Source organism: Osmerus eperlanus, unplaced genomic scaffold (assembly GCF_963692335.1).
Source record: "Osmerus eperlanus unplaced genomic scaffold, fOsmEpe2.1 SCAFFOLD_171, whole genome shotgun sequence".
Classification (NCBI taxonomy): domain Eukaryota; kingdom Metazoa; phylum Chordata; class Actinopteri; order Osmeriformes; family Osmeridae; genus Osmerus; species Osmerus eperlanus.
Window position 1 is genome coordinate 14941 of NW_026911323.1, and position 22148 is coordinate 37088.

Sequence of the window (22148 nt, forward strand, 5' to 3'; positions counted from 1 at the left end):
TCTCTCCTGTCCTCACACACACACACACACACACACACACACACACATCACACCTTAGCAGTTCTCAAAGTAAACCACCAGATAGCGGTGTTGAGGGGATGTATAACACTTGCAAAGATTTCAATCGAGCCAAGATTGATGAGTTTAGTATTGCGTGAATGCTCTTCTAAATTAAACATGCCACCACACACAAAACCACGTCTGAACAAAGGGAGTGCTGCGCCTTCGCGCCAGTCCACCAGGTGGCGGTAAAGGACTGTCTTGGGATGAGTTTATTCATTCACCCACCAAAGGAAAAGAGTTCCGATACACGGAAGTCCTTTGGCATGTAAGTTATTATTGAACTATGGATTTAAACTTTTTTGTACTCCAAACAACTAGTCGGTCAACAGTTGTGTTATTATGCGAGACATGATAGACTAACGTTTGAGTGAGAAACACAATGGTACGTCCATAGCAAAGGTCAATGGACGCAAGAACGTGAGTTGTGTAGCCTCCCAGCCTGCTAGCTAGCAACGCTAGCGACCAAAACTCGTTACAGATTCAGATTAATCTGCTGGCAAACGGGTTTTACTTGTCAAGCACGCTTGGATTTATTTGTCATATTCTGCGTTGCTGGTATTCCCGGAGCCACCAGATAAAGGTAAGAATGTATTCTGTGTTTGCCAAACTTCTTCGCACAGTAACCATTGCACTTATATTATCTTTGCTAACTTGTGCTAGCACGGCAGATAGGGTTTGTGTACATTTACATTTAGTCGTTTAGCAGACGCTCTTATCCAGAGCGATTTACAGTAAGTACAGGGACATTCCCCCGAGGCAATTGGGTGAAGTGCCTTGCCCAAGGACACAACGTAATTTGGCACTGCCGCGAGTCGAACCAGCTGGTTCTGAAGCCAGATATGAACGTTTGCATTTCGAATGACACAATACGTACATTTCCTCATTCCTCAAGCCTCCTTCCCGTCAGTCTGTCACATATCATCGGCTACTCTATTTCACCAGATGCATGAAGACTCTGTTTAACCTTACTTTACCATGCAGATTGACTCCTCTTCACCTACACAGTCAGACCCCACCTCCGTCATGGCTTCGTCCAGGTTGAAGTATCTCTCCCTGGGCGTGTTGGTGTTCCAGACCACGTCGCTGGTCCTTACCATGCGCTGCTCGCGGACGCAGCTAGGAGACGGTCCCCGCTACCTCGCCTCCTCCGCCGTGGTGGCGGCTGAAGTCATGAAGATTGTCGCGTGTCTGCTTATCGTCTTCAAGGAGCACAGTGAGTGTTGCCCAGACTACACCTGTCACACGAGCTGTCTCCTCTGTGTGCTGTAGTTAAGTATGTGTAAAAGATTGTACAATGTGATTATGAACATCACTGTGTGTGGTCGTCCAGGCTACAGCCTGAGGTCTCTGAACAGCTTGCTGCGCCAGGAGATCGTGCACAAGCCCATGGAGACGCTTAAGCTGGCCATCCCCTCTGGGATCTACACGCTGCAGAACAACCTGCTGTACATAGCACTGTCCAACCTGGATGCAGCCACATACCAGGTAGGGAGGAGGGGAGGGAGGCTGGGAGAGAGGAGGGAGGCTGGGAGAGAGGAGGGAGGCTGGGAGAGAGGAGGGAGGCTGGCTGGGAGAGAGGAGGGAGGCTGGCTGGGAGAGAGGAGGGAGGCTGGCTGGGAGAGAGGCTGGCTGGGAGAGAGGCTGGCTGGGAGAGAGGAGGGAGGCTGGCTGGGAGAGAGGCTGGCTGGGAGAGAGGAGGGAGGCTGGCTGGGAGAGAGGAGGGAGGCTGGCTGGGAGAGAGGAGGGAGGCTGGCTGGGAGAGAGGCTGGCTGGGAAAGAGGCTGGCTGGGAGAGAGGAGGGAGGCTGGCTGAGAGAGGAGGGAGGCTGGCTGGCTGAGAGAGGAGGGAGGCTGGCTGGGAGAGAGGAGGGAGGCTGGCTGGGAAAGAGGCTGGCTGGGAGAGAGGAGGGAGGCTGGCTGGGAGAGAGGAGGGAGGCTGGCTGGGAGGGATGCTGGCTGGGAGAGAGGAGGGAGGCTGGCTGGGAGAGAGGAGGGAGGCTGGCTGGGAGAGAGGAGGGAGGCTGGCTGGGAAAGAGGCTGGCTGGGAGAGAGGAGGGAGGCTGGCTGGGAAAGAGGCTGGCTGGGAGAGAGGAGGGAGGCTAGCTGGGAAAGAGGCTGGCTGGGAGAGAGGAGGGAGGCTGGCTGTTTGTTCTGAGAACCAGATAGACCTGAAGGCAGCGTTTCGATTCGAAATGTTGATCCGCTTACAAATGCACTGTTCCCTGCCATGCTCTGGACACATTCTTTACAATAGTTGCAGCATTATGTTCTCTGTAACCAGGGGAACTGGTCTAACCAGTGTTTACATAATGTATATGTTTCTGACTTTGAGTCTCCAGCTCAGGCTCGGTAGGCTCTACCTCCATCCAGGGGCGCCGCCAGGAATTTTGGGCCCCTATCTAGCTGGGTTAGGGTTAGCTATAAGTTATCTAGCTGGGTAGCTAGGGTTAGGGTTAGCTATAAGCTATCTAGCTGGGTTAGGGTTAGCTATAAGCTATCTAGCTGGGTTAGGGTTAGGGTTAGCTATAAGCTATCTAGCTGGGTTAGGGTTAGCTATAAGCTATCTAGCTGGGTTAGGGTTAGGGTTAGCTATAAGCTATCTAGCTGGGTTAGCTATAAGCTATCTAGCTGGGTTAGGGTTAGCTATAAGCTATCTAGCTGGGTTAGGGTTAGGGTTAACTATAAGCTATCTAGCTGGGTTAGGGTTAGGGTTAGCTATAAGCTATCTAGCTGGGTAGCTAGATAGCTTATATGGACATTAAACCAACAGGTTAATACCACTCACAGATTGGCTACCCACCTTTCTTGGTAAAAAAAACTGGGTTACTGATTGAAACCCTCTCTTTTGTCTATCATCTCTTTCTTTTTTCTCTGATCTTTTCCGAAACCCTGATTTGTGTTTACGGCCCGACATTCTAGCGACTAGCGCATCTACTGACTGCAACTAAACAACGTCACCGATAAGTGCGCTAAGGCAGGATCAAACCATTTCATGCAGATACAGGGGGATGGTCGGTCAATATGGATGTTTACTTTTTGGTCAATTGGGATATTTAACCTTTATTGCCAAACACAAGTAAAAACAAAGAGATCATTCATTATATTATTCTATTTTAAATGTATTATTTGATGATGGTTTATATAATATAATATAATTTTATATTACTTTTTGCCTATTTTTTGGAGCCCCTGTCAGTCAGGGGCCCTTAGAATCGTCCTAACTTTTCCCCCCTATACGGCGCCCCTGCCTCCGTCTCTTAGTCGGTTGCCATCTCCGACAAAGGACCAGGGCTTGGCATCTTACCAGGGTCTGGGGGGGGTCTGGGGGGGGTAGCTGAAGTAGCTCCATGTCTGGGCTGCTGGAGCACTGACCGGGGAGAGTGTTGGGGGGTGGGACAGGCCTGCCTACTATTCTTAAAGAATAAACTCTTTATGGGTCCATTTCTTTTAATTACATTTAGCAGACACTCTTATCCAGAGCGACTTACAGTAAGTACAGGAACATTCCCCCCGAGGCAAGTAGGGTGAAGTGCCTTGCAGGTTGCAGGTTGGACAGAGGCTGGCTAAGAGGAGGGAGGCTGGCTGGGAGGGAGGCTGGCTGGGAGAGAGGAGGGAGGCTGGCTGGGAGAGAGGAGGGAGGCTGGCTGGGAGAGAGGAGGGAGGCTGGCTGGGAGAGAGGAGGGAGGCTGGCTGGGAGAGAGGAGGGAGGCTGGCTGGGAGAGAGGAGGGAGGCTGGCTGGGAGAGAGGAGGGAGGCTGGGAGAGAGGAGGGAGGCTGGGAGAGAGGATGGAGGGAGGCTGGGAGAGAGGATGGAGGGAGGCTGGGAGAGAGGATGGAGGGAGGCTGGGAGAGAGGACGGAGGCTGGGAGAGAGGATGGAGGGAGGCTGCATGTTTTTAACCCCGCCCCCCGCCCCCCCAGGTGACGTACCAGCTGAAGATCCTGACCACGGCCTTGTTCTCCGTGTCGATGTTGGGACGCAGGCTGGGCGTGTACCAGTGGCTCTCCCTGCTCATCCTCATGGCTGGGGTGGCTCTAGTCCAGGTGAGGAACACCATGTGCTCCTCTGTGCTCCTGTGTCTCTCCAAGCCATCATAACTCTCTGACCTTCAGTGAGCCTGTTCAGTCAGATAATGCCCCTCTCTGTGCGTGTGTGCAGTGGCCCTCCGAGACCCCAGGGGCAGCAGAGGACGCCCCGTCGTCAGGGTCTCCCCTGGTCGGCGTGGCGGCGGTGCTGGTAGCATGCTGTTCTAGTGGCTTCGCTGGTGTTTACTTTGAGAAGATCCTGAAGGAGAGCAAGCAGAGCGTCTGGGTCCGCAACATACAGCTGGGTATCTAATATATATATCTATATACCGTAGAGCAGTGGTGGTGTGTGTAGCTCATAGGGGTGTGGGGAAAAAAAGCGATTCACATTGATTTTCAATTTTTGAAAATAATATTTTTCATTTTATTTTTTATTTTATTTTTCTAATGTTATAATTTTTTCTATATTTAAATATTAATATATATATTTTTTTTTTTAATTAAAAATGGCAAAAAATCATGAATCCATTTTCTATTGATTTCTGACCACAAGAATCGATTTGAAGGACCAAAAGATTCCCACCCCTAGTTGCTCAGTGGTTAGAGCATTTAACTGCAGAAGTTGCAGGTTCAAAAACCCTCTAAACTGCACGTTGCTTTGGATAAAGCGTCTGCTAAATCAACACATTATTATTATTATTATTATTGTCACATATTAACGTTGATGTAATCAGACCCACGTCACCGTGAGATGTGATGTTCCCATGGCACCCAGTCGTGTGCTTGTCTGAGTTCAGTCTCTGAAGGGATTAATATTAGATATATAAATAAACCTTTCTCTCAAGTTTATTTTTACTGCAGAATGTGTGAAGCTCGTGTTCACTCTTATGACTCACTTCCTGTCGCCAGCAGGGTAACTTCCTGTGTGGCTTCCACCTGCTGCTTCCACACAGCAGAACCTCATCTGGAATTGGAGATGTGTGTGCGTGTGTTATTGATGTGTGTGTGTGTGTGTGTGCGCAGGGTTATTCGGCCTGGTATTTGGGCTGGTGGGAATGCTGGGATATGATGGAGAGAGGGTGATGGAGTCTGGAATGTTCCAGGGCTACAGCTCAATCACCTGGGTGGTGGTGGCTTTGCAGGTAGACTCCTCCTGGAACCACTAAACACACACACACACCTAAACACAATCTCTGAGCTCAGTAAAATCCTGCCCCTTCCTGTCTGTGATTGGCTCCTGCAGGCGCTGGGCGGGTTGGTCATCGCTGCTGTCATCAAATATGCAGACAATATCCTGAAGGGATTTGCCACGTCCCTGTCAATCATCCTGTCCACGCTCATATCCTACTTCTGGCTCCAGGACTTTGACCCGACCAGGTAGGAGACATGAACACACACACACACACACCAGGTAGGAGACATGAACACACACACACACCAGGTAGGAGACATGAACACACACACACACCAGGTAGGAGACATGAACACACACACACCAGGTAGGAGACATGAACACACACACACACACCAGGTAGGAGACATGAACACACACACACCGAGTTGCTATGTTAAGGGCGGTCAGATGGCTGAGCGGTTAGGGAATCAGGCTACCAATCAGAAAGTTGCTGGTTCGATTCCAGGCCGTGCAACATGACGTTGTGTCCCTGGGCAAGGCACTTCACCCTACTTGCCTCGGGGGGAATGTCCCTGTACTTACTTTATGTCGCTCTGGATAAGAGCGTCTGCTAAATGACTAAATGTGTTTTGTTGTCCAGTGTGTTCTTCCTAGGAGCCCTGCTGGTCATAGTGGCCACCTTTCTGTACGGGCACGAGGGCAAGCCAGCAGCAAACCCCAGCAGGGCCTAGATCCACCAGGAGGAGAGAAGGAGGAGGAGGAGAGGAGATCCACACAGAGGAGAGAAGGAGGAGGAGGAGAGGAGATCCACCAGGAGGAGAGAAGGAGGAGGAGGAGAGGAGATCCACACAGAGGAGAGTAGAGGAGGAGGAGATCCACACAGAGGAGGAGGAGGAGAGGAGATCCACACAGAGGAGAGTAGAGGAGGAGGAGATCCACACGGAGGAGGAGGAGGAGAGGAGATCCACACAGAGGAGAGTAGAGGAGGAGGAGATCCACACGGAGGAGGAGGAGGAGAGGAGATCCACACATAGGAGAGTAGAGGAGGAGGAGATCCACACGGAGGAGGAGGAGGAGAGGAGATCCACACATAGGAGAGGAGGAGGAGAGGAGATACACACGGAGGAGGAGATCCACACAGAGGAGAGGAGGAGAGGAGATCCACACATAGGAGAGGAGGAGGAGGAGGGACTAGTACAGATGAAGGACCCTGTCACCGTGGCGATGGTCCTCTGACACAGCCGAGCGCCTGCGCTGGAGACCGTAACCATGAAGCGACCATCGAGACGGGCGGTCTCCACGGCAACTGACTATGTGGCGCTGTGAGCATGTGCAGTGGTTGGATGTTCCTGCAGGAGAGGAAGGAGGGAGGGAGTGAAGGAGGCAGAAGGCTTCAGGAGAGATTACCTGCTAGCCACATTAGCGCTCTGTCATGCTAATCATTATTAGAACAAACATTCACTGATGGGTGGACAAGGACACACACACACACACACTCAGGCACTGTCCACCAGTGGGGCCTCAAAGGTGTCTGCTCAGGCAGCACACCTGGGCCACCAGGGGGCGCAACAACATGATGAAGTTGTTACTGAGATTGCTGCTCTAAGATGAGCAGGTCAGCTCCATAAAGGATATGATTGTTTTCAGCTGCTGTGTGTGTGTTTCCTTGTGAGGTCAATGATACACGTCCAGACACCAAGTGTTTCCTGTTCATGGTTTTATTGAGTTAAATCAGGATGTGCATGCAGCCTGTCTGGGTGTCATCCACCCTGTAGGTTAGTGGTCTGCCCCCCCCCCCCTTCCTCCCCATGTGTGAGCCTTTTATATGTATATGCTGTATATACATACCTTTCTGTGTGTGGGCAGGGGGGGGGGGGGTGCGCGCGCGCGTAAAAGGCCGGTACGGTGTGCACCTCACTAATGAGTGTGAGTTACCATGGTTACATTCACAGTCCCGCCTCCACCAATCAGCTTTTGATTTTTTCCCCACATCCCAGCCCTGTCATTGGCCCTGCCTGTCAGATCCTCTCTATGGCTGAATTTGATTGGCTGATGGCAGCAAAGTCACACAATGACTTCATATATACATCCTGAACGTAGCACATTGTGAACATGAAAGCTGTTCGTGTTGAAACATCCACAGTCTGATGAAGAACAAGTTTAACCCACGAGCCTCTTCTCTGAGCAGAGGGTTAGGCACTCAGTCACATGCTGTGATCCTGAGTCTGTGATTGGATTAGAGTGAAACACCTGTCCTCCAAGGGTATGGTATTTTGTAGTCCAGGTTTCAGTGGGCGTGGGCTGTACATGTCCAGGGGTGTGGCCTGTTGGTCCTGGGGGTGTGGCCTGTTAGAATATGGTTCTTTGGGAATGGAGTAGTAGTAGTCTCCTCCTACCCCCCCTCCACCCTCCCCCCACATCCCACCTCCTCCCCCCCCCCCCCCTACTTGGGGGGTATCACCACCAGGGGCTGCCCCCTGCGGGGCCTCCACATAAGCACCTGGGCATCGTTGGCATTGGGTCTCCCCAGGGCGTTGGGGGGGATGTGCTCCATGCGGGTCAGCACCAGAGGCTGCTCTTGCAGCGAGCACCCCGCCAGCCGAGCCCTCGAGCCCAGGGGCCGGCCAGGGTCCACCTGGATGTCCACCTTCATCCTCCAGCGCACTGTCTGCAGCAGGACCTTCTCCCTGCAGACGCACGACACAGTCAGAGCGGCCTCGCACCTGGGCTCTGGCATTACAAGCAGGTGATACAAGCGGAATCATAAATGTAGTGTGTTGTTGTTCAGATAGTTCTATTCAACGTGACAAACAGTGATTTGACCCTGCAGTGAAATGCTCTTCCACTGAGCTATACCCCCCCCCCCAGCCAACTGTGTGTTGCACAAGCCCTTATCGAAGCAGTGTCCCAGGGCTCCTCACCTGGAGGAGGTGTTGAGAGCGACCAGCCAGGTGCTGAAGCTCTGGTCTCTGCTGATGGAGGTGAGCATGGGCAGGTTGCTGTCGCTGACCGGCACCGCCCAGGTGACGCTGGGGTAGAAGTTGTCGTTCATGCTGACAGAGAGGTGGGAGGGCTTGGTGGTGGGCCCGGCCAGGGTGACCGTCTCCGTGGTGTTGCCGTACCAGGGGTAGCTCACCCCGTCAGAGTCGCTGATGGCCTGCACCAGCCCTCCCCGCAGCTCTGGCAGCTCCCAGCTCGACCTGCAGGGGGCAGCGTAGAGTCACACACATACACACTCATTCATGCATAGCTGCTGTCATCAAACATGCAGACGACTTCCTGAACTGATCCTCAGCCTTCCTGTCAGTCATCCTGCTCAGACATCTGACTGCACAGCCTTACTTCTAGTGCTCCTTGAGCAGCCTCTAATTCAGCAGCCTCGAGGCCAGCCTCTAATTCAGCAGCCTCGAGGCCGGTCTGTTTATCAATGAGGCCAGAGAACAGGCTGGAGAGGTGGGCGTCTAACTGAGGCCAACCTGCTGGGACGCACACACTCACACACACACACATACCAGACACACACACCCATTAATATCACACATACACGTACCAGACAAGCCTACACACACACCTCAAGTCAACTGTTGCATTGCAGTTGAGGTTTTCCTCACAGGAAACCAAGACAGTATCACTTTGCTTTTTCACACACACACCACAGCCTGCTGTTTCGACTCAACACTTATAACTTCTGAGCTCTGAGTCATGTGACAGGACAGAGGTCTAACGGGGACTGACGCGGAGCTGCCGCCCTCTGATTGATTCAAACTCACATTCCAATATCGCCGTAGGTGTTGTAAAACTCCATCTGCGTGCACGCCTGGATCCAGCCCACCACCCATGTCTCGTGCCGGGGGATGGGCGGCATCACTACCCGCGCGGAGGCTTTGAAGTAGGGCGTCTTGTAGCGCAGAACTATGGGGGAGTTTTCTTCGATGATGGTCGGGAAATTGTCAATGGAGGCGGACATGTCATAAACTACGATGTTCTCACGTTTAATGCGCGACTTACAGGTGATGCTCTGCAGACAACCCATGGCGGGGGTTTAGCGCGAGACTCAACCGCGAGGACGTTATTCACATGGCAGCGCCTCTCCGGATAGTTATGATGGAATTCAGAGCAGCTGTTGTCACTGGCAACCCTGTTGATGCACGAGGGTGCAGCTCCAGAAATACATGTAACCTGGTCAGCAAGTTCTAAATATATCAGGAACTGATGACACTGGAACCGTTTAACCGCTCCGATGACTGGTTGCCTCTCCGTGCCCGCGCGCCACTGCCCTCTCGAACCCGCTGCTCTGGTGGCTCAAGTCTAACCGAATGCCCACCGCTGCCCGCGCTGCTGTTTGAATCCACGTGTCCGGTTGCTGGTCTGGGCCTTTTGATCCTCTTCTTTCTGGCCCGTGCTGTCATGTCACCAGCCGGGGGAGAGTGTCGGAGTCACAGGCGCCGTGCCGCTGCCCCGGCCGCGCCGAGTGCTGCTCGTGATGGTTGTTAATGCGGCACAAAACTACGGTGGGCTCGGACGGAACCACGAGACCCCAGTCCACTGCCGGTCATTCTTCACAACGAGAGAAACACTTGATTACAACGGGATTTAGGCGTTTGGTTTGTCATCTCGGGGTTTTTTTTGCAGAGAGGCGGACCCCTGATATCCGAATTGGCTGATCGATCAACAAGAAAAGAGTGAGAGAATTCAGACGAGTTTACAGCCCGGGAAATAACCGCTTGTCTCCAAATTCGTAAAAAAAAATCATCATTGCTCGTCTTTCCAACGGCCAGCGCACCGCAGGTGCCAATTAACGGTTGCTATTCTCCCTTGTCTCCGACAGACAGGCATCCGCTGCCGCTGTTCCGTTTCCCCGGTGCTAGAGCTGCTGAATGAACCAATCAGCGGCAGAGGGAGACTTAAGCGCGTGGGAGTGTCAGAGGTCCATTAATTGTCAGAGTCTGGAACGACATTTGTGTCCATGGCAGCCACACCGGAACAATGTAGCGAGAACAAATGAGGGTCTCCCTGGTAACAGTTGCACCAGGGGACTTTAGATGATTGGAAATTGCGATATATCCTCAATTTCACATCATGATGAATCATATTAATTAGCTAAACAGTTTCGACGGTAGCGTAGCCAATACCAATTCAGCACCTTGGACAGATGGACAGCGAAGAATCCCTCGACAGGCCGGTGTCCTTTTAATAAAGTGGCAACATCCTCATTAGCGCGGAAGACGGCTAGCTATAATTATAGACATTAAAGTAATGAGCTTGTGAGATGAGTCTCTAATGCACGCCTCCTTCTGCAAATAAGGGGCAAATGGGTGGTTCATGAACCGGCGTACTACGTTTCAGTATCAGGGATTGGCTTGTGTAGTTCTCATAGCGTTAGTAATAGTGGCAGAAACTGTCATCACTCATTTTCAAAATAAAAGTGCCGACGTACCACACGCGTTCCCGAGGTGGGGTCCAGTTCAAGAAAAAACAACATATATCAACAGGACTTAATTCACAAACTTTTACACAAACAATTAATACCTATGCATTTATCTGTGTTGATAGTGCCATTCTTAACGTGAAGAAAAACTTTTATTTTGTAGACTGTTTTGCTGGTAGTGAAACGCAGCGGTTCCGGGTAAACCATGATGAAGACAAGCTTACCCTGGGAGTCATGACAGGGTGGTAACTAGCTGAACTACTTGTCTGAATTGCGTAGATTCACGAGAAGTAACCATGGTATGTTAAGTTAGTTAACTATATCTTTGACGCAGTTGCTATTTGGTTTTAGTTGTGACCCCCTGACAACCTAGTTAGCTAGCGTAGCTCCTTTGCTTGGTGGTGGGCTAGTACTAGCAGGAAAGTTACTAGATCCTAGCCAGCTAGCTTTAGTCTCAAGATTCTTATTTCTGAAGATGTAGCTAGACTAGCTAACTGTCTCGCTTACCATGTATCTGTTGCTCCCTGCCAGGTACCTACAGATTTCAAAGCGCTAGTCCAGCGCTTTTATGTCCTGCAGACTGAACGCGTGGAAGCTTACAGGCTGTTCGAGGAGTAAGTATCACGAGCTCTACTAGTATTTTTTTATTTATTAGTTTATTTGTCAGGGACAATGCAGCGCACATTATTACATACATAAATAACGTTGTACTTGTGTTGCATAAAAGGTTTTTAGCCAATAGGCTAATTTGCAACCCCAGTCCCAGTTTCTAAAAAGTTAAGCAAATAAAATGTCCTGCATAGTGTGAGTTACTCAATCATGCAGCAGATGCAATATATACAGCATCAACATTTCATAGATTCATAACCACATTACACACAACAGCACATCACGTAACAACACAATACATTACAAAAGGGACAACAGAGTGTGTGAATGTGTGCTCGTGCATGCATGGACCTGACTCACTGACTACATGTTGGTTTACTTTCTGCCAGTGTTTCACCATTCTATTAAGTAGTATATTAGTAGTAGATTAGTATATTAGTAGTATATGTATCTAGATGTAACGCTACCAGAGATGGCAAACGTACACACATCCTTCACTCAAGTAGAAGTACCGATATGTTTAAAAAATACTTGAAGTACTGACTACACTTTTTCACTCAAGTTTAAGTTAAAAACTGTGGGCTCTGATATATACTAAGTACAAAGCAGCCATTACTACACCTGCTTTAGTGTCACGCAGGTAACTGGACCTCACATTATATCAATACATTAATTTAAAAAAATACACTATAGGCATGCAGTGCATTCATTAGGAATCCTTTTTTGAAACTTTGTTCAAATATTTTTTCAACCTTCCAAAACTTTTTTTTTTAGAAAGTTTTGTTTTTTTCCACACAGTGAAAGGAGGTAAACATGACGTTGGTGTATTTATCCTCACAGTGAAAGGAGGTAAACATGACGTTGGTGTATTTATCCACACAGTGAAAGGAGGTAAACATGACGTTGGTGTATTTATCCACACAGTGAAAGGAGGTAAACATGACGTTGGTGTATTTATCCACACAGTGAAAGGAGGTAAACATGACGTTGGTGTATTTATCCACACAGTGAAAGGAGGTAAACATGACGTTGGTGTATTTATCCACACAGTGAAAGGAGGTAAACATGACGTTGGTGTATTTATCCACACAGTGAAAGGAGGTAAACATGACGTTGGTGTATTTATCCACACAGTGAAAGGAGGTAAACATGACGTTGGTGTATTTATCCTCAGGGGTTACGAGGCCTATCTGAGGACCGGGCCTCACTATGACTTCGATCATTACCGGCAGCTGGTGCACGAGATAACGCTGGCTTTCTGCGGAATGTCCAACGAGGTTCTGGAGATCAAGCAACGACTGCAGCGTGAACACGCCCGGCCCGACCTCGCAGAACACGTAGACAAGCTGCAGGAGAAGGAGAAGCAGAAACTGGAGCTGGTGAGCGAGAGATTGTCTGAGTTATCTTTACATAATATCTTATTTATTCAGCAGATGCTTCTTTTCCAAAGCGAGTTTTAACAGTATTTCGGTGGTCAGAATCAAGGAACAGTCTGGTGTTGCAGCTGTAGTGTGGGGCTTTAAACTCGGGGTGTACTCACCCCACTCGGCCACAAGGTGTCAGTATTTGTCTTAAAACAGGATCCGTGTGTTTCTTGTCTCGTGGTTTAAAAGGCTTCTGTGAAGCAGCTGTCAGACTAAAAATGATAAATGCCATCAAGATAGATGATGCTAAACGTTCCCTGTCCTACTGTCTGGACACGAACTAGGTTACGGGATGGGGGTGGGTGAAGCTTAGTGGTTAGAGCATTTTACTGCAGCTCAAGAGTTAACAGGTTCAAATCCCCCCTAACTGGGTGGCTGGCTGGTAGACAGGCTGGTTCACTAGCTGGCTGACAGACTGGCCGCTTTGCTAACTGGGTGATTGGCTAGCTGTCTGACAGAATGGCTGGGTGGGTGATTGGCTAGCTGTCTGACTGGTTTGCTGGCTGTTAGGCAGGCTGGTTGGTGCTAAAATGTTATTGCTTTATGTCTTTGGGTGATGGATGACTTTCACATGTGTCTAGGGAGAGGGAGGAGGGGGAGGAGAGGGGGGAGGGGGGGGAGGAGGGGGGGGAGGAGGGGGAGGAGGAGAGGGAGGAGGGGGAGGAGGGGGAGGGGGAGGAGGGTAACTGTGAAAACCTCCCCATGTGTTCGCTTCTATTCAGGAATAATAAAAACTAAACACAGAAAGTTCAGCAGTTCTGTTGGTCTCTGGGAGGGTTCGGTCGATACACTAATTATGATCTCTGGACTCCCCACCTTGAGGGATTGGAACCAGAGTACTGATACAGTAGCAGGGTGTGTTTGATTTGGTGCACGGTGTCTCCCCAGACGGCCAGGCTGCAGCTGGCCAGGCAGCGGGCACAGGATCATCCCGAGGACCTGAGCTGTGAGGAGCAGATCCAACACATCAGGCAGGAGTAAGAACACAGTCCTGAGGGGGGGGTTGGGGTTGTGGGGGTGTGTATGTTGTGTGAGCAGTCGATCTGCAGGTGGTCTAACTGTGATGATGGTAAAACAGCACTTTGTTTGGAATTATTAGTAATAGTCCAGAACAAAACTTAGTTATCTTTTACCTTGTCTTCTCCCTCCCTCCCTCCCTCCCTCCCTCCCTCCCTCCCTCCCTCCAGAATCATCAGGAACAGGGGGGTTCTGAGTGACATCATGCAGGACTTCAAATATGACTCTGAGGAGTCTGAGTGACACAAGCTCTGAGACTCCGCCCCTCTCCCTCCACCTCCCTCCACCGCCCCCTCCTCCTCCCCCTGCAGACACAGATGGATGGACCCTCTCCAGCTCTCCTCCTTCTCGGTTATTGATCTTTTTCTTCACCTGACACTGCAGTTTCCTACTGCCTTCTCCTCTGTGTGTGTGTGTGTCTGTGTGTGTGGGGACGACGACTGTGTGTGTGTGTGGGGGGGGGGGAGACTGTGTGTGTGTGTGTGTGTGTGGGGGGTGGGACTGTGTGTGTGTGTGGGGGGTGGGACTGTGTGTGTGTGTGTGTGTGTGTGTGTGTGTGTGTGTATAAGCCTATTTCTGCAGTTTAAGCAAAATAGCCTTTTTCTTCTTTGTGAAGAGTTGAAGTCTGTATGGAAAATAAACACACAACATTTGAAATAAAAGTCAGTGGATTTATTGTTTTATAAACAGTTGTTGGAAAAATTGGAGTACTGCTGATAACACAACTTACAAGGAAATACTTTCTTAAATATATATAGATACAAAAATATATAAGCAATATAAATATTATTTCCCCCCACATCTTTACGTGGTCCCGTGGACAGGAACCAGATTATCAGAACACCATCAACATCCAGATCTCCCAACCTCACACACAGAGAGAGAGATTGTGTGTGTGCGTGCGTGTGTGTGTGGTGTGTGTGTGTGTGTCGAGGACACAGATATATTCTGCGTGTGGACGTCTCCTCACGGTCAGACACTACGAGAGCCCCTTCAAATCAGACGGGCTACGAATTATCTCCTTGGATCTGAGAGAGAAGACACAGGGAACATTAATATGAACTCAGCAGGCTGTGTTTATGTTCATGTGCCCTTTGGTTGCAGCCTATGAAAGCCCTCCCCTTCTGTGAGGCTGACCAATAGGAAGCCTCCAGGGCTGATGAGGTCGGATGTATTTGGAGCAATCAGGAGTGTGGAAGCTTCCTGTGCTCAGTAGCCAATAAAGATACAGAGCCTCAACACACACACTCACACACACACACACTCACACAGACGCACACAGACACACACACACACACTCACACAGACGCACACAGACACACACACTCACACAGACACACAGACACACTCACACACACACAGCAGTGGCTCTGTCTGTCATTTGGGCTGAGTTGTGTGGAGGTTCCTCCTCAGGCTGCTGATGGAACACAACAGGAACACATTAGCCTGCTTGTTAATTACATCTAGATGCTTGCTTTGATGTGGCTCTGGGATGAACATCATAACCCGGCACCATTAAAAGCTGTCATAAAGCAGTGGGGGGGGGGGGGGGGGGGGGGTAGTTTCACTGGGCCAGTAAAGAGGAAACCGCACACATACCTGAGGATGAAAGGACCGGGCCAGAACCAGGCGCGGTTCTGACAACCCCAGCCAGGGAGTCTGGTGAACTAGAACCTAGACCACACTAATACAGCAGAACCACGACAGGACAAGGCCTGGTCTGTCTGGAGGACTACAGTGCCCAGAGGGTGGAAGGATGGGTGACAGGATAAATGGATGGATGTATAGATGGGTGGTGGGTGGGTGGGTGACAGGCTGGGGCTATCTGCTTACCTACCTGGTTGGGCGTCTTGTGTGTTTTCTGCAGCCAGACCCTCCATTGGTCGTACAGTTTGATTGACATGTGGCTGCACCCGTAGGAGTGCTTGCGTACCCAGCCGATGAACTGCTTCAGCTCCCGCCTCAGGGTCGAGTTCTGTTCTGACTTAGGGTCACATGACCCCCCCTGTCGACGCTCTGTGGTGTGTGTGTGTGTGTGTGTGTAAGGTGTTGGGGTGAAAAAGACGACATTATTGATTAGGAGCAACTATGAAAAGAGCTTAAAGTAAGCATCCAGGGAGCTGTGTGTGTGTTCTAGATTATCAGAGCATTCAACGACCTTTGGCTGAAACACAGACTATATAATTCAGCACAAAAACATTCTGTTTGATCATTGTAAGAATAACTGGCTAAATGGATGATTATGTTATTCTGAGCAGAAGCCAAACCACCCCCCCCCCCCCCCCCCCCCGCCTGGTTCCAGTCAGCAGTACCTTCCTGGATAGACGCTACATTCGATCTATCCCTGACACACATCACATGACCTTCCACTCTTTGATCAACCAATCAGAGATCTTTATCAGGGTGTTTGATGTTTGGGTCTACGGGGTCACATGCGGTTTGAATCGCTCGCTCGCTCTCTCCCTCCTTCCCTTCCTCCCTCGCTCTCTTCCTCCCTCGCTCTCTCCCTCCTTTTCTTCCTCTCTCACTCTCTCCCTTTCAGAGGAACTTCTGGTTCAAAGTCTTTAAGCCAGGAAACATGACTTGTCCATAATGAAGCCCTTATTAAAGATCGTATCCATGGGAACAACAATAGCAACAAGGCTTTATAATGTCCTCTGGAACCAACTTGAGAGACAAGGCAAGGAGGCCAGGGTAGGAGGCTAGGGTAGGAGGCTAGGGTAGGAGGCTAGGGTAGGAGGCCAGGGTAGGAGGCCAGGGTAGGAGGCTAGGGTAGGAGGCCAGGGTAGGAGGCCAGGGTAGGAGGCCAGGGTAGGAGGCCAGGGTAGGAGGCTAGGGTAGGAGGCTAGGGTAGGAGGCCAGGGTAGGAGGCTAGGGTAGGAGGCCAGGGTAGGAGGCTAGGGTAGGAGGCTAGGGTAGGAGGCCAGGGTAGGAGGCCAGGGTAGGAGGCCAGGGTAGGAGGCCAGGGTAGGAGGCTAGGGTAGGAGGCTAGGGTAGGAGGCTAGGGTAGGAGGCTAGGGTAGGAGGCTAGGGTAGGAGGCTAGGGTAGGAGGCCAGGGTAGGAGGCCAGGGTAGGAGGCTAGGGTAGGAGGCCAGGGTAGGAGGCTAGGGTAGGAGGCTAGGGTAGGAGGCCGGGGCAGGAGTCTCACCGCTGTGAGGGGTGGAGGCGGCGGTGGCGTGGCTCCAGTCGCTCCAGATGCCGGGCCTCCTGGACCCGAACACCCCCACAGGGTTACACCTCACCTGCACGAAGTACACCGTGGCTGGCCTGAGGCCCGCCAGCCTGCAGGCCGTCTGGTTCCCCACATCCTCCACCACCTGGGGGCACACCAGACTGGGATTGTGCAGGACAGGGTGTGGAGGTGTGTGTGAGGGTGTGGAGGTGTGTGTGAGGGTGTGGAGGTGTGTGTGAGGGTGTGGAGGTGTGTGTGAGGGTGTAGAGGTGTGTGTGAGGGTGTGGAGGTGTGTGTGAGGGTGTGGAGGTGTGTGTGAGGGTGTGGAGGTGTGTGTGAGGGTGTAGAGGTGTGTGTGAGGGTGTAGAGGTGTGTGTGAGGGTGTGGAGGTGTGTGTGAGGGTGTGGAGGTGTGTGTGAGGGTGTAGAGGTGTGTGTGAGGGTGTGGAGGTGTGTGTGAGGGTGTAGAGGTGTGTGTGAGGGTGTGGAGGTGTGTGTGAGGGTGTGGAGGTGTGTGTGAGGGTGTAGAGGTGTGTGTGAGGGTGTGGAGGTGTGTGTGAGGGTGTAGAGGTGTGTGTGAGGGTGTGGAGGTGTGTGTGAGGGTGTAGAGGTGTGTGTGAGGGTGTAGAGGTGTGTGTGAGGGTGTGGAGGTGTGTGTGAGGGTGTAGAGGTGTGTGTGAGGGTGTGGAGGTGTGTGTGAGGGTGTGGAGGTGTGTGTGAGGGTGTGGAGGTGTGTGTGAGGGTGTAGAGGTGTGTGTGAGGGTGTGGAGGTGTGTGTGAGGGTGTAGAGGTGTGTGTGAGGGTGTGGAGGTGTGTGTGAGGGTGTAGAGGTGTGTGTGAGGGTGTGGAGGTGTGTGTGAGGGTGTAGAGGTGTGTGTGAGGGTGTGGAGGTGTGTGTGAGGGTGTGGAGGTGTGTGTGAGGGTGTAGAGGTGTGCGCATGGGCGGCGCTAGGGAGGGGCTAGCAGATGCTTCAGCACCCCCAAGAAAGACCAAAGCACCCCGATAGCACCCCCAAAAATAATTTCTGGAAAATCCGATCGGAGAATCGAATGTTAATTGTATGGAGTCTGACACGGAGCAGTCCGCTGATGCGTTTGCACAACTGCAGTTACATTCAAATTAGCATCACGAGTGGCCAAGTTTTGCTCATTTATTAATAGTATTTATATATAATATTTATAAAATTGCGCAGCTCCCCCTGTCAATGATCTAGCACCCCCTCAGCGAGAGGGTGTAGGATGTGAGGGTGTAGGATGTGAGTGCACCTTCCAGTCCTGGCTGTCCTCCAGTCTGTAGCGTATCTGGTACTTGGCCTGGAACAGGAAGTCTTTGAGGGCGGGGGGGCTGTCCCAGTTCACAGCTAGCTGGTCCTCCAGCTCCCCCACCCGGCTCACCTCCACCCTGCCTGGGGGGTCCGTGGTCACTGAGGGGGCAGGGGGGGGGGGGGGGGTGAGAGGGACACTGGGTTCTCTGACACACACACCAAAACATATATATATATGAGAGAGAGAGGGAGGGAGGGAGGTTTTTTTGTATCTTCTCAAAATGTCATGGAGGACCATCTTTGATCGTCTTCTTAATTTCCGCTCAGCTGCGTTTGCGGTTGTGCCTGTGTGTGTTTGTGTGTTCGTGTTTGTGTGTGTGTGTGTGTGTTTGTGTGTGTGTGTGTGTGTGTTCAAATGCTCTTTACTGGTTCCACCAGGCCTAACCCTAACCCTGCCCTGAGAAACCAAACATTCTTTCACTTATTGTTTCCGCCGAGGAGAGGAAGAGGACATGAGGAGGAGCAGGGGCGAGTCATGTGGAGGACATCTCTCCTTCTCATCCCCTCCTCTCCTCTATCCTCTTTCTTTCTCCAATCACTTCTGGAGAGAAGAGGAGAGGAGAGGAGGAGAGGAGAGGAGGAGAGGAGGAGAGGAGGAGAGGAGGAGAGGAGGAGAGGAGGAAAGAGCTCCTACTCTGTAACATAACATGAGGCCGAAGAAGTTTCTGATCTTAACAGGCATAACAGAAAGAAAACTATATAAAATGTATCAAAGCCAGTTTAATATGGTTTTAAAAATAACAAGTGACTGTTTCAGATTTGTGAGTATTTTCCTACAGTCCTACATTGACCCCAGAGATGTTCCTCTCAGCATCTGAAGAGCGGTGGGGTTTTACAATGTTCAGTTCCTCTGTGAGGGTTGCAGCCAGTACCCATTACACAGTTATAGGGATGGATGGAGAACATATAAAATAACGTGTGTTGACCATATGCAGACATCAGAGGAGAGGAGAGGAGGGGAGGGGAGAGGAGAGGAGGGGAGGGGAGAGGAGAGGAGAGGAGAGGAGAGGAGAGGAGGGGAGAGGAGAGGAGGGGAGAGGAGGGGAGAGGAGAGGAGAGGAGGGGAGAGGAGTGGAGGGGAGAGGAGTGGAGGGGAGGGGAGAGGAGAGGAGAGGAGAGGAGAGGAGAGGAGGGGAGGGGAGAGGAGAGGAGGGGAGGGGAGAGGAGGGGAGGGGAGGGGAGAGGAGAGGAGTGGAGGGGAGAGGAGAGGAGGGGAGGGGAGGGGAGAGGAGGGGAGGGGAGAGGAGAGGAGAGGAGAGGAGAGGAGGGGAGGGGAGAGGAGAGGAGAGGAGAGGAGGGGAGGGGAGGGGAGGGGAGGGGAGAGGAGAGGAGAGGAGGGGAGGGGAGAGGAGAGGAGGGGAGTGGAGAGGAGAGGAGGAGAGAGGAAGGGAGAGGAGGGGAGGAGAAGGGAGGAGTCTAACTCACCCACGTCTAGGATGTCCAAGGTGATGACATCAGAGGTGGCCGATCCCAGCTGATTGGCTGCCTGGACCCAGATGTCGTAGGGGGTAAACAAGGCCAGGTCTCCTGGGATGTAGCAGGAGTACAGCTGCCCTCTGGTGTCCTCGCACTGCTTCTCCCTGCCGTACCACCTACACACACACACACACACACACACACCACTCAGAATGATACTTCTGATGTAGTGTGACAGTGTATAAACACAGACAGCCTTGCCCATCTGCAGGTGAGGAGAACCTTCTGACAGAAGCAGCATTAGGGACATTTGTTTCGGGTGATCACCTGGAAGGAGGGCCGCAGGCCTGGGCGGGGCTCTCACCTCAGTTTGTACTTGAGGGTGTACGTGGTTCTGATATAGTTCTCGCCCTGGCCACCGGGAGCCCACTTGCAGCTCAGGTCCTTGGTGTTTCTGGACCAGCAGGTCAGGTTGACTGGTTTCTCTGGAGGCACTGGGGAGAGACACACAGGAGAGACCAGACTGAGGAGAGACCCCCCACAGACACACAAACCACACAAGGTCAGTGGTCAGCCCACTCACGGCCCACGTAGAGGCAGCTCCCAGCCAGCAGCCGTCCGTCCGGCCCGTGGCAGACCAGGTTGTCCCCCGAGGGCTGTCGGGACCCGGGGAGGGCAGCCAGGCTGAGCCCCAGGATGGAGGGCCCCAGCACGGCCCTGCTGCTGCCCGGAAGGCGACGCCCGTTCAGGCTCCAGTACAGAGAGCCGGCTTGAAGACCCAGCTCTGGAGGAATGGTGCAGGTGGCGTTCAGGCTGGAGCCCACGAGCAGGGCTGCGTCCTGGGGAGAGATCACAGCCACCTCTGGGGAGGAGGACCAGAGGACACACACACACCAGGACACACACAAAACAGGTGCACACAAATCCACACACACAAACAAGACACATAGTACACACACACACAAACAAAACAGGCACACACACACATTTCTCTTTCAGTACAGAGTGACAACATCATCTCCAAAATAACGGACAACCGTTTTGTTAACGGACGAACAACATGCACACCTCCCGGTATCACCTTCATTCCACCGTCTAACGTTTATTTATGTTGACTAAACGGGGCCCCGCCCCTTCACCCCAGCGCCTTTCTGTTAAAGATCCAGAACGGGACACGGTGAACTCGCTTGTCCGCACCAACGTCTCTACTGTTCTACCGATTACCGGAGACTGGACTACTTACGTGTCGACGAAGAGTTCACTGCCGGCACGGTCAGGAGGAGAAACAGAAAGATGATCATGTTTCAGATGGCTGAACCTATTCTTTCTGGTGTTTCTTTTTCGTCCTTATCCAAACTACGCTCGCTCTCCTAGCAGCATAGCAGCAAGAGTGATAACAGTCAGGACGGGACCGGCAGCTGACTAACCGTGCAGCGTTTGATTAACCATCCGACCAGACAATGCAACCGCACTGTATCAGCGTTCTACCGGGACGATGGTGCTGAGAAGGTCTGGAGTGTCTGACTGTCAGAGTTTGAGTGGAGGGACTGCAGGTTTGCCTTCCCTGTGGCGGGTAAGGTTTGTCTGGTGAACGCCTCCAACAGCAAACTACTCACAGCCCCTCCCAACTCTGCACACAGGGTCACTATACAGATGCGTGACCTCGGTGTTCCCTCAACACAACTAGGAAAAATCCTAATTTAGCTACACCTTCATGGATAACTGAATTAGCTACATACTTTGTTGCAACTTTTTAAAGCTTTTATACACAAGTAGCCTCCTGGTGTCTAGAACTCCCTCAGATATGGTCCAACCCCCAGATTCAGCCCAGGTAGACGGTTGAGCAGAGCAGACCAGGATCTCCGTCCTTACAACCCTCCGCTCCCCGCGAGCATCTCCGTCTACAGCCCTCCGCTCCCCGCGAGCAGCTCCGCAGGGTCACACCTTGCTTTCGTCTCTTTAACATAATAATTGATTTTAGTTAATGACTAGTTTTAGGAAGCTTTAACCTCGTTCATCTACATCCAATTTCCCATTTGGAAAGTTAGAATGCAGGACAAAATACATCTGCACTCTGACCCAACACTGACCAACTTAACAAGGTTGATATAAAAACTATATAAAAAGTAACTAAAATGTATGAATCAAATCGCCTAATAAGATTTTATACTGAGGCGTGATGTTACATCAAGGCTCACTTCCGCCATCTTGTGGTTAAAATGTATTCCTAAGGATCATCGGTGGACGCTTCTGCAAGCGCGCGTGTCACTGCTACGTTTATGCACTATTAACCCTTGTGTTATCTTCGGGTCATTCTGACCCATCAGTCATTGTGACCCACCGTCGTATTGCTACAAATTTACCGCATACAAAGACAAAGTGAAGCATTTTCTTTTAACAGCTAGGCTGTCTCAGACCCCCCACATTGCAAAGGTTAAAAGAAAATTATTTTAATTTGTTTTTGTATTGGGTAAAATTGGGTAAACACAACGATGGTTCGTTATGAACCTTTGGGTCATGTGACCCGAAGGCAGC

General features: G+C 51.3%; 4 protein-coding genes across 8 annotated transcripts; 2 read left to right on the top strand and 2 right to left on the bottom strand.

Moving 5' to 3' along the window:
• The first annotated feature begins 278 nt into the window (after positions 1-278).
• LOC134015903 (UDP-N-acetylglucosamine transporter-like) lies at positions 279-6868 on the top strand. Of its 4 annotated transcripts, none has more exons than XM_062455397.1 (9): positions 279-643; positions 1073-1276; positions 1394-1548; positions 3983-4105; positions 4221-4392; positions 5111-5229; positions 5331-5464; positions 5863-5975; positions 6344-6868. In XM_062455397.1, exons 2-8 carry the CDS (start codon positions 1087-1089, stop codon positions 5951-5953), a joined length of 984 nt encoding a protein of 327 aa, XP_062311381.1. In that variant the 5' UTR covers positions 279-643; positions 1073-1086; the 3' UTR covers positions 5954-5975; positions 6344-6868. The 4 variants fall into 4 exon arrangements, with proteins under 4 accessions (XP_062311381.1, XP_062311382.1, XP_062311379.1 ...); XM_062455398.1 differs by lacking the exon at positions 6344-6868 and adding an exon at positions 6084-6174 and having other exon boundaries at positions 5863-5973; XM_062455395.1 differs by lacking the exon at positions 6344-6868 and having other exon boundaries at positions 1045-1276; positions 5863-6029.
• A 787-nt stretch (positions 6869-7655) lies between these two features.
• Positions 7656-9400, bottom strand: LOC134015904 (protein FAM78B-like). The gene is made up of 3 exons (XM_062455399.1): positions 8993-9400; positions 8144-8422; positions 7656-7909 (listed from the first exon to the last, which is right to left on the bottom strand). Exons 1-3 carry the CDS (start codon positions 9253-9255, stop codon positions 7666-7668), a joined length of 786 nt encoding a protein of 261 aa, XP_062311383.1. The 5' UTR covers positions 9256-9400; the 3' UTR covers positions 7656-7665.
• A 377-nt stretch (positions 9401-9777) lies between these two features.
• On the top strand, positions 9778-14152 carry rex1bd (required for excision 1-B domain containing). Its single transcript, XM_062455400.1, has 7 exons — positions 9778-9904; positions 10051-10149; positions 10814-10949; positions 11182-11264; positions 12434-12638; positions 13572-13660; positions 13871-14152. The coding sequence occupies exons 3-7, from the start codon at positions 10947-10949 to the stop codon at positions 13941-13943; spliced, it is 453 nt and encodes a 150-aa protein (XP_062311384.1). The 5' UTR covers positions 9778-9904; positions 10051-10149; positions 10814-10946; the 3' UTR covers positions 13944-14152.
• Positions 14153-14392: 240 nt separating this feature from the next.
• On the bottom strand, positions 14393-21282 carry LOC134015906 (cytokine receptor-like factor 1). Of its 2 annotated transcripts, none has more exons than XM_062455402.1 (8): positions 20857-21282; positions 20197-20475; positions 19978-20107; positions 19623-19789; positions 18139-18296; positions 16850-17018; positions 15534-15716; positions 14393-14728 (listed from the first exon to the last, which is right to left on the bottom strand). In XM_062455402.1, the coding sequence occupies exons 1-8, from the start codon at positions 20912-20914 to the stop codon at positions 14715-14717; spliced, it is 1158 nt and encodes a 385-aa protein (XP_062311386.1). In that variant the 5' UTR covers positions 20915-21282; the 3' UTR covers positions 14393-14714. The 2 variants fall into 2 exon arrangements, with proteins under 2 accessions (XP_062311386.1, XP_062311385.1); XM_062455401.1 differs by having other exon boundaries at positions 15538-15716; positions 20857-21281.
• Between the last annotated feature and the right edge of the window lie 866 nt (positions 21283-22148).